At 31.1% G+C, this 12,085-nt stretch overlaps 1 protein-coding gene across 1 annotated transcript in view; it reads right to left on the reverse strand.

Moving 5' to 3' along the window:
• Smp_167010 (putative talin) overlaps positions 1 to 12,085 on the reverse strand; it is a 104,654-nt gene that overhangs the window by 55,064 nt on the left and 37,505 nt on the right. Inside the window, 3 exon segments of the mRNA XM_018795860.1 lie at positions 811 to 1,080; positions 2,462 to 2,716; positions 5,036 to 5,283. Of these exon segments, the coding sequence (XP_018650130.1) occupies positions 811 to 1,080; positions 2,462 to 2,716; positions 5,036 to 5,283 (773 nt within the window).

Consider the following 12,085-nt stretch of genomic DNA (forward strand, 5'->3'; position numbering starts at 1 on the left):
AGATAGAAGTACACAAAACAAACATAGAGTCCATTAAGTAGAAGAATGATTAAACTAGCACAAAAAGCGATTTTCACTATGAAGGATATCGACTGAAGAAGGGCCATCTCACATAAGGTAATGAAATATTTAGACTGTTTATCAAGAAAATTGTGTTTGAGTTCCATGAATGTTTGAAATATAATAAGTTGTTAGTGATTCATCCGATATCAAATGAATATACAATAAAGTAAAATCAGTATTAGTTGGTGCAAATAATGCCATACATTAAAAAAGTCACTTTATAAATAGTAAAAATCCAAACAGATTAACATACAACCTTTAAGTGTGAACTGATCCAGAGTTTGTAAACTAAAATAGAATCCTGATATACATAAAAACAAAATGGGTAGATAAAACGAACTTCGGTTGACTTTTTCTAGGTGAAATGTTAATTAAGTACTAGTGTATATCGTCGTATCTGGATCAAACTTTATATGTGCGAACCAGTGATGATCACCATATCAAAGCAAAGAAATTGGATTTCGAGTATACAAAAATAGGTCTGTATATAATTAGTTTCTTCAGTAAACTGGAGCTGATAATCACCACTAAGTTGAAACCAAGGCTTTATGAATTTTTTAGTGGAGCAGTCCATATTCATTACAACGGTTCAACACTTAAATGTGTTAAAGGAGGTTACAGCATAACAGTAGTGAATAGGACTTTTTCGGGAAAGTCAAGAAATATAAAGCCTTCAAAATAACATAAGGAATATCATGACTCTAATCATTACAAGAGTATTTAGATTGAAATAAATAAATAAAATACCTCTTTTATGGTATGCATTAATTGTTGTTGCGATTCCGGTTGTTCCATTGTACATGCAACTACTTTAGCGCAAGTAACTAATTGACTTGCTGTTTTACCAGCTCGTGTTGCTGAATGCACTAAATTCGATTGAGCCTTGCGTAATGTTTGTACTTCAATATCATTTGGATTTGTTTTATTCTCCATTAAGTATTGATTTACTTCTTCATCAAGAACTAATGCACCCATTTTAGCCTTTTTCACTAATCCTGTCATTGCATTAGCAACACTCTAAAAAGGGAACAATAATAATTAAGAAAATACTTGAAAATAGAAAAGAATGAAATTACATAGTCACTAAAAAGTAAATACTTAAAATATATACGAGGATGTTAGCATCCATGTAAGCATTTATCTGAACAAGATTACTATGATCAGACTGGAGTACAGTTATTATATATCAGGGCATTAGATCAAATCGATAAAAAATGAGGGAACTATTACCCAGCTATATGTTACCCATAACTTTGCTGAGTACAAACTATGATTTCTTATTTCTAGTGTGTCGTTGTCTAGTAAGTAGTGTGCATAATCTCAAGTGTCTGAACCATAATAATAGAAACTTTTTGTACCTTGGTGTGTTTAATATCTGAAGATAGTTACTATGCTCGAAAAATCAAAAAAAATACTGAATTTTGTGATGGTCGTTCATAGTCATTTATTATGGGTTTAACCGTGACATTGGTCAAGTAAAATTCAGTAGTCTCATCGGAAATGAAGCGTACGTGTCACTAAGAAACTCTACTATAGAATAGTTGAATTACAAGCACCCGATAATAATAAGATTTCTGAATACAGAAAACACATAATTTCTTTTCTCATTGGAGGCTGCATATAGTTGCACCTAAAGGCTACAGCTCAAAATATGATGAAGAATTAATCATTGAAAAATCGGTCAACTATGATTAGTTTAATGTGTCCATAAAATTTTTTTTCTAAAATTGCGGTTAATTGTAACAAAAGAAAACAGATGACGCTTCACAAGAAATTTTATAGAACATAATAAGATATTGGATTGTGAACTATCAAAGAGAAATGGGATTTTACAAATAAAAATTAAGTAGATAAATTTTTGCAATGATTGATGAGAATCGTATAATTGTATAGTTAAAAACTATAAACGTTTGAGCTCTTTACTTCTTTGTCCTTGCACCATTTAAAATAATAAAGAGGACTAAATGTATGGAAAACAACAAAAACTAATGAGGAATAACTGAAGACATCATATTTTTCTTTAATTTCACAACAAAATTATGAACTAACACACTAGCTATGAACTTAGTATTTAATCAAAGATTGTAAGAAATGTATGGTATGGATGTGAATGTTGTAAATAAGCAGGTAGAAAATGTTTTATGCTTTTAACAAACTACCCGTAAGTAGTCTCATTAAACAGTATGATTTAGAGATGCATAGACAAAAATTATTTACTTAAAGATGGATTTCAATCAGAGCAGATCGCTATAGAAACAATGTATAACAAGAAAGCTTATGAATAACAATTAAGTTTCAATAAACAAGGTAGAAAAGATATATTGAATCCACTAAATTATCCTACAATGATTCCACAAACTCTGTAGTCAATTAGAAATGATTTACATAAATAACTCACCTTAGTTAATGTAAGTAAACGATCTCTAGCTTCCCAGTCAATTATTGATGCATTATTTACATGATTATTCTCTTTATATACGGTGTCATTTTCATTTGTTGATACACAACATTCAGATATTGTCGGCGGTGAAATTAATTGCAACAATTGACGACTTGCATCACCGACACGACTAGCAGCTTCTAGGAGAGCTGCACGATCAGTACTACTCTTGGAATCAAATAATGAACTTGTTGAACGTGTTAATGTAGAAGCCTTGAATAAAAGAGTGAAAAATAGACAGAATGAAATTAAGTAATAAAGGCAAGAATTCTAATCAATAATTCTTTCATACGAATATTCATCAATCTTAGAACGGATACTTTGACAGGAATTGGTCCCCGAGTATAGAGAAGACATTATATGTGGAAATTATATTTGAAAAAACCTCAGCGATTAAAATTTAAAAAAACGTTCTTCCTTTATTTAACAAAAAGAAATAGTATGCATAATTAAGGGGAGCTAAATATTCAATTTCATTACCTAAGTTATGTGCATAAAACATTGAATTTTCTTTTTCTATCCATAAAGAAATGCATTGTTAACATAAAAACAACAAATTAAGCACATCTGAAGTTGCCTAGCTTGTAGCACCCTAGATGACATTAAACAGTAAAGATTGTACTGTTTTAATCAAATTGATATTTTCATACTGATAATTAAACTTCAGATCTATTCTGTGAATTTAGAGAACTTGTGTTTTCCTTTAAAACTATTTATTTTATTTAAACACATAAATATTGGTACAAGGAAGCACCAGATACATATGCGCCATACAAATTTCATTCGATTTGCTTGAGGGCTGTGACACTGCCCAGGTGCCCGAACTGAAGCAGGTCCTTTAAAACTAAAACTTTTATCATTGAGTAATAGACTTAAGAAAAATATTTTCGGTCAGGAATTCGAGGAACAGTTTATTTTCTGGACACTTGTTGAACATCACAGGTCAGACGGCTTACAGGAATTATTTTCCATATATTATTGAATAGAAACCACTAAAGTCCATAACATGTATAAAAGACGCTAACAAAAACAGTTAAATAGAATCAAGTCAAATTTGAAACAAAAATGAAAATAGGAAGATCAAAACGATAAGAAAACACTAAAAAAAAAGAAAGTTGAGATGGATAAAGAGAAAATTAAGGAGATATACACACTGATGTGTACAGAATATTCAAGAATTATAAAAAAAAAGTACTTAGACAAACTCAACAGAATAATTAAATGACGTACCAATTATAAAACAAACAATGACAACAACAACTAACTACTACACATCCTAAGCCCATTTTTATTGACCAGATGGAAAACTCATAAACACTGATAATCAATCACTTTCCTTTCATCATTACAATTCTTATCAATCACAGTCATTTAAAATAAGTTAGTTAATTGCGATGATAAATAGTTGACACGATCGTTGCAAAATGTTATACACAAAATACTACCATAAGTTGAAATATGGAAAATTTGAAATCATTAAATACTCGAAACTAGGTGAACATATAGCATATCACCTACGATCAATTTCGATAATGACCAAATTTTGTTAAACCCTTTATTAACTTATTTAACAGACGATGTTATTTACACAGTTGCAACTCATCTGTTTCATTCTACTACTATGGTCACATGACAGCCTATGCACATATCTCTCTCTAGCTTTGATAGCTTAAATATCGCTCGACGAATCAATCTCTTCTCCATTTATATATGTACTCGAATCCTATTATTAGCCTTTGTCTTGCTTAACTACGCCTTATTCGGTTTGACTATAAATAAGCTTTTATATTCGCTCGCTTGCAAACACATTCACCTCTGTGCTATTAACTCGCTCTATGTGCTTATTGTAACTGTTATCTGTGCTATCCGCCAATAAATTGTAGTCGCCGCTTCTTACTGCCATCTCGTTTCAAACGCAGCTGGGATTTATATAATAACGGTTATCAACGTGATTGCTTAACGATGTTAAGCCTCTACAAACAGTTCGCTTATAAACATAGTTTTGCTAAAAGCTTTGTTGATAGTCATTTATGTTTACTTTAAGAAGAGATAGATGATGGCCAGCTGTGGAATCTAGGACGTGCGTTTCGTCCTATTTGAGACTCGTCAGCTGGGCGTATTTGTATCCCACAATTGATGTACATTCCAGGACTCGAGCCCAGTACCGTTCGCTTCAATAAGCCATCGCATTATCCATTTAGCTACTGAGTTTAAATAGTCATTAGTTTATGCAATGGAGTGAGTTTTAATTCATATATATTGGTTGCTCTAGAAGATTTAAACAATCAATTATTATGAATTTATATTCACTGTATGAAATTCTTATTTGAAATTGAATCCAATATAACTTTTATTTACATTATAGTAGTTATAAGCAAATTTCATACTGAATATTTCACAACTGTTTATTTTTTTACTTATCCTAGTTAAAATTGTAAAACATCAAAGTACGAGTGGCTGTGTTTACTTAAAATGTGAATAAATTATCAATGATGACAACAACAAAATGTACATCTGAAATGACTGACTTACTTTATCTGATGAATTATCCAGTGACACAGATGAAAAAGTAGTACGCATTAAGTCCAGAAATGCATCAGATAAAGCTTGTGCAGCTTGCTTTAAACTTGTTTTATCTACAACTGATCCATTATCGTTATTTACAGTATCAAGTTGATTATATAAACGTACACAATCCATAAGACCTTTTACATTCATTCCAATCGATGTCATAGAAGCATCCATACTAGCATAATCTATTTCAGCATGATTATTCATATCTAAAACGAAATGATTTAGAAGATGGAAATAACAGATATTACAGAAAATGATAACAATATATATATATATTCTCTGTTTCATGAAAATTATTTGCTTTGAAAAAAGATTTATTAGGCATGACAGATAGAAAATCATTCGTAACATACTTCGGGAAAAGTAAATTTTATTGACCTACAATCATACTTTCATCAGTATTTTATTTATTTTCAAGAAATATACTGTTGTTCTTTCCTGACAATGTTCGAAGTACACTACAGTGACATGTTTTTATTTGTTAAAATGATAGAATTATCAAGTGACATCAATCGACGAATTCAATGCAATATGTCGAGATATTATTGGAATCCTATCTAGTTTGTTTTAAATGGCTTAGATATCAATCTATTACAAACCATGAAAGTTATCAGCATTTATATCAGCAATACGAACTTGTGTTTTTAAATAGATAATTGTTTAATTAATTCCGGGACACAAAAGTTATTAAATAAAGTGATTTACACATAAACTATTAGTCACCTTTTTCATAAATCATAAATGTGGTTATTTCATTTTTTAATTAAGAATTGTATACGCACATTTCTGTAACCCCACGAAGCTATTGTTTTTGACATTCAATTTATTTACACATAGTTTCTGCATTTTATAATCACGACATATTTGTTGATTTGTTAAACAACACTAACGAGTGCAATAATTATAGTTATAATTATAGTTATTTTTGACTACGGATTATTGTTGCCTGATACACCATCACTTGATTAGGATTGATATTATTGCTACTGTAATATATACAGTCAGTCAGTCAGTCAATCACTCACGTAGAACTTCGTACGTATGTACATCAGTTCGAGATGCTATATCACATTAGCACAGAGATGTAGTTGTCGATTCAAATCCTATAGTGGTAGAGGTAGTAAAAGTATAAGTAGTAATAGGAAAGATTAGGGTTTGAAGATGTTATTCAAGGAGTATATTCCAGTGAAATAAATTTGGAAAGAGAAAAAAAGATAAGGACATGAAGAATTCAGAAGATTAGAATTTGGAAGAACACAAAGAGTGGATGCACCTTCGCCATTGCAAACGATTTTGAGCCATGTCATTTAAGGTCTCTAACCATCGATTGCTATCATTTCGCGAATCCCAACCAGGTAGTCTACACCTACCAGCATGGCTCAGTCCACTTGTCAGTGACTTCATGGATTTGTGCCACGTTTTGGTCTGGCCGCCCCTAGCTTTCTTCTAAACTACTCCTATACAATAAAACATTGCACGTCGGTGCAGTCGGTGGTTGGGCATACGTAACACATGTTCCAGTCATCTCAACTGATGAAGTTTCACTACTTCATCAATCGATTTGCCATCTTTACCTAGTATCCGTTTCCTAACAACTGTATTATTTACTCAGTGGTCCCTGGATATACGAGCAATGCTTCGAAGGCACCTATGATCGAATACCAGTAGCCTACGAATATCCTCTACTTTCACCGGTCATGTTTCACTGCCATAATGTAGGACTGAACGAACTGCTGCGCAGTGAACCCGTCCTTTGGTTAGTAGACGGATATCTCGCCTACACCAAAAATCACGCAAGTTGGCGAAAGCTAAACGAGGCTTCTGTATCCGTGCTGAGATTTCGTCAAACACCAGACCAGATAATCTGATTGAGGCGCATGCGATTATGGTAACTAGCGCTTAGAGACTTTAGATAACACGGCTCATACTAGTTCACAGTGGCACACGTTAATTGACTCTTCGTCTTCCCTTAGAACCTGAGACCCGAAATTTCCTTATACTTGTTTTCTTTTTCATACACCGAATATTTTTAACAAATACAGATACTGTTACCATTTCTACCACTCGATGATTCGACTTGACAACTTTATTTCGCGGACCTAATGTGATGTGGCACATTGAGCCGATGTACTTCTGTGTCAGGTTCTATATTGTATTTCACTAGATGGATAAATTAATCCACAGTTGTATTTGTTATATCCCGTGGAGAATTATGAGTGGTAACCTTTGAGGACTGTTTATGGACCAATATGATATGTATATTTCCTATTGTATAATTGTTAAGTAACTAAACTATTCATATTCATGTTCCTTTTATTATAAGCTTTATTTTGACCTATGCACTGTTATTATACGATTTCCAATTCTTGAGTTATACCCAATCTATGATTACTTTTCACCCTATTCACAGCCATATTTGACCAAACCTTGTACAAATGTTATTTTTTATTTTATGGTACGATGTGGTCTGTTTGATTGGTATATAAACTCAGTATGTTTGTGAATAATGATTCATATTTCAGAGGCTGTTATTGGTGTTCTGGACTGAACTGGCTGGACTAGGCAGAACGCAGGACTGCTCTGATCGATAGTTCACTCCTCTCTGATTGGCGGGAACCAGCACGTTCATATATCAAACAGGGCTTTACTTTCCCTATGTACAAACACATATAAATTAACTAGTTTGATGCATTTAAATGTTACACACATAAGAAAAAAATAATAATTCTGTTATTTCGCTGGTAGTAAATTCCATTCTTTCATGAGACAATCTTTTTTTATTTTTACGTCAACTCTGTTTTACAAAAAGAAATTCTATAGAAAAATAAAACAAAACAAAAGTAGCCTATTCATCATTCAAACTATAAATTATATTTAATAGTTACAATGAATTCTACTGAAAATTCTATAGAGATTTGATATTCCATCTATAATAGATAGTTGAGAATATCAACTTTCATTGTTACCAATAATATCATATGATTTTCTTATTACCTAACAAACTGATATCATTCTGTATATAAACAGCAAACACATGAAAAATATGAGCTTGTTTTTTTTTAATGTCTCTAAGTTACAAAAGAATAAATCGATGTAAATATATTACCTGTACTGAGAGAACAGTATATTTTTAAACATAATGATGGAGAAGATACTGATAGATATATTACTGAAACAGATAATGTGAGTTTATAATCATTTCACTGAAAAATGAACGTGAATAAACGTATTTATCATATCATGTCATCTCACACGAAAAAAAATGTTGGAAAATTTATTTGTTTTTGTTTTTTCTAACAAACATGATGTAAGCTTGTTTTTTTTTTGATAGTTTGTTTTATTTTTGTCACATGTCTTAATGAAGTTTCAGACAAAGAAAACAGTAACAACTTATTTTTATTATCAAATAAATAATAAATATTTAATTAGTTAAGCAATAAGTAGTAATTAGTATTCAGCTTACGTCTGTTACCCCTTGTGGAGGAGTATAGACCTTTCACTGTACAAGTTACAAAAAAGTCGGATCACAGATATAGTGGTTGCTGGCAATATGCATTAAAAAGAATGTACATTGTTCAGATGTTAATTTCTGAACTGCTAACATCTAAACTGCGACCACTCGATCAATTAAGAAATAAGAAATGGAAACTTGTTGAGATAGTTTATGCTCAAAATTCTATATTGTGTCAAAAATATGATATTGAATAGAGCTAATAATAATAAACTATAAGTATTGTATTCAGTGGTACGTAGCCTACTGGAAGAAATTCCAAATGGTTAGAGAGATTTACTCAAAATCATTTTTACATCCCTTCCCTATGCGTAAAGCAGATAGAATCAAGTCGTTTAATACCAAAATATAATAGATTCGAATATATAACGCGATAAATCATTGGTCTACTATAGAAACCAAAATGTTGCTTTCGACGTTAGTCAATCTAAAAACGAATAAAGTTACATTATTCCTATGTAAAGTTAAAACAGACTATCTTGCACTAAAACAGTATCGACTCACTAAGTCTAAACTAAACAACATACTACTAATTATTAGTAAAGTTGATCACAGCTCATTTGAACGTCAGTAAGCCACTGAATATAAGGTTTAACACAAATGGATGTCAGTAAAAGCCACTATACCACAATAGTGAGACAGGATAAAACTAGCAAGATAAACAGCACAGCATCAAGGACAAAAGTAGTAACAATAAGATTGAAAATGCTAGACATTGAGAATATGACTAGCAAAGTCAGGATAAAAAGATATTTATCAAGAAATACCTGATTTCAAAAGCTAAAAGAAGATAAAGGGTAAATGAATCTGCACCATTGGTTATTATGCCATCCTATTCCTCCAGCTACTGATTGTGGTTGTTGAGTGAACCCTGACCAGAAAATCTCATTTACCAAAATAGCTTAAACTAACAATAAATGCTCAGTTGAAACATCACTTACCTATAATTGACCTTGTTACAAAATAAGTAATACTAAACTATACCATAACATCTAAGATAAATTCAGAAAATTACTCATTAAGTTGTAGCCTCTTAAAGAATGAACTATTTTGTATGTAAGTGATTAGTCATTATTTACGTTATAAGTTGTCACATGGCAATGAAACGTAAGTATAAGCATCGATGATGGAAAACATCAACTAGTTGGCATCGTTTAAATTTATCTTAAATGCATCCTTTACCTATTATTCTCAGTAAATTAATAAGATCAAACACATACGCATATTAACCTTTATTTCTCGATCTTATTTTTAAATGTAATCTATAATTGTGATGATAACTGAATACATAGTTTAAGTGATATATTAATCTAACTAGTAATTTAGGTTTAAAATTAAACTGGCAAAATACACACAAAGCTTCTAATAGTTCACATTTATTCACCTTAATCTATAACCTAGAAATCACATAAAACATGAGTAATCAAGTAAACAGAAAAGTAACTGAATCACATGTTTACACTTCACATGTAGTCTGTAAATAATAACAAGTGGACAAATATATACGAAAAAGAAAATGGATGAAGTAGCAAATGATGTAAACAACTAGAATATATTATTACATCATATTAATGTGCAATACCACTTGACTATATTATATCATACAAATAATTTAAGCATATTTTTTGTTTTCTAATAATACAGGTAAGCATTATAGATCTGGGAAGTCATATGCACAAAATTTAATGGCAATAGACAGTATTCCTCTATGATAAACGACCACTTGCCAAGAATTACATGTATTACTATTGGAATTGCTAGAGTCCAATCCAGTGTTGATAATACTTAATGCACTTAATTTAAAATATGCATTCGTTACTGTAAAAACTTTTTCGATTTTGTTCTAGAAAACCAAAATTCATCAAAGCATTACTTACTACAGAAACAGCTGTCATTCGTGATAAGAGTAAGTAACTAATTCATTAGTCACTTATAGATTATCGGTAGCATTTTAGAAATTAGCGGTGTTTTTTATTCAAAAAGATAAATACTCCTGTAAATTCATCATTTTGTGCATGATAAAAAGTTATTTATACATAGATTGAAAATTTGATCTATTTTAACGACAACAATAACAAGTTTCCGAATACGATTCTAATCATTTCTAAAAGAAATAATTGATGAGTTAATTTTTAGTTACATATCTCTCTCCCGCACACCCACGTACATACATACTACATGGACACTTTATTGAACAGACATGGTAGGAAGAAGAACAAATTACGATAAGTGAATAGGTGCATAGATAAAAGTAATGTAGTAGTAGTATTAGCAGGGTTATCTGTTTGTTGAAAAACTGGGAGAAATATTCCGATACTTTGAAAGTGTTTAATGGACAGGTGTGAAATTATCTTGCTATTGTACTGCATTGTGTTCTACATCCATCCATAAACATTATATATATATATATATATATTTTTTTTTTCAGTACCTATCAATACACACGATGAACACATATACTGGAATATCATTCACTGAACGTGAAACGGCTATAATAGATATATGGTTTCGTAAAAAGGTAAATGATATGTTCACATGGTGATGAGAATACCAAAACTTATTCAGACTGTGATAAATACAATTGAAAAACCTTCCGTAGAGAAAAAAAACGAACGTCATAAAATCTAACGAAAACTAAGAAATCAAGACGTTTTTGATTAGTAGACATAAAATTTACAGAAAAAAATTATTTAGAAATAAACATGAACATATAACTGATTTTTAAAATGAAACAAAAAGCATATTCTAATTCATTTTGTATTGTTTATTTGAATCTTCCTATATATGTTTAGGATTGCAATTGATTAGTCTCTTGTTGGCATGCGTGCATCCTGTACGGATTGCCTCAATATTGTCTGAAGTCATATGCATTATAAGCAAAGATGGATGGTAACTAGCAGTGGGATCCAGAACGCGAGTTTCGTCCTACTCAGGGCTCGTTAGCTGGATGATATGCATTCTACGCTATGTAATGAAACTAATCTTGGTATCATAATGTTAGTGATATTATCTAATCGGCTGAACGCGGATGAGAATTATCTTTCGAGGTTCTGTTTTTCTTAAATATTTTTTATATAATCGAGTACAGTTTTCCTTCATATGTTAAACATCTTGAAAATTAATTGATTAGTCAATGAATGGCGTCAAGGATTTAAAATATACATCGGTAGAGTAGCAACTTGACAGACTTCACTGTTAACGTTGGATACTCGTTAAAGTTCAACTGTTTCCTAATGCTTATTAAAGATAAATAACATTTTCCTACTAAAATTAGATAAAGTCAATGTCGGTAGATTGCACACTACGAAATGAAAGACAAATTTCGCTCCTTTTATTGAAGAGATTAAAAAGGAAAGAAACACTGTGTAACACAGTAAGTCATTCAGTAACTAACAAAATATACGTACACACACAAACACTTAATGGGAATATATATCTGCAATGATAATTCATTAGATGCATTGGACTATAGATAGTGATTTATATATTTTACTCCT

This window comes from Schistosoma mansoni, chromosome 2 (genome assembly GCF_000237925.1).
Source record: "Schistosoma mansoni strain Puerto Rico chromosome 2, complete genome".
NCBI lineage: Eukaryota > Metazoa > Platyhelminthes > Trematoda > Strigeidida > Schistosomatidae > Schistosoma > Schistosoma mansoni.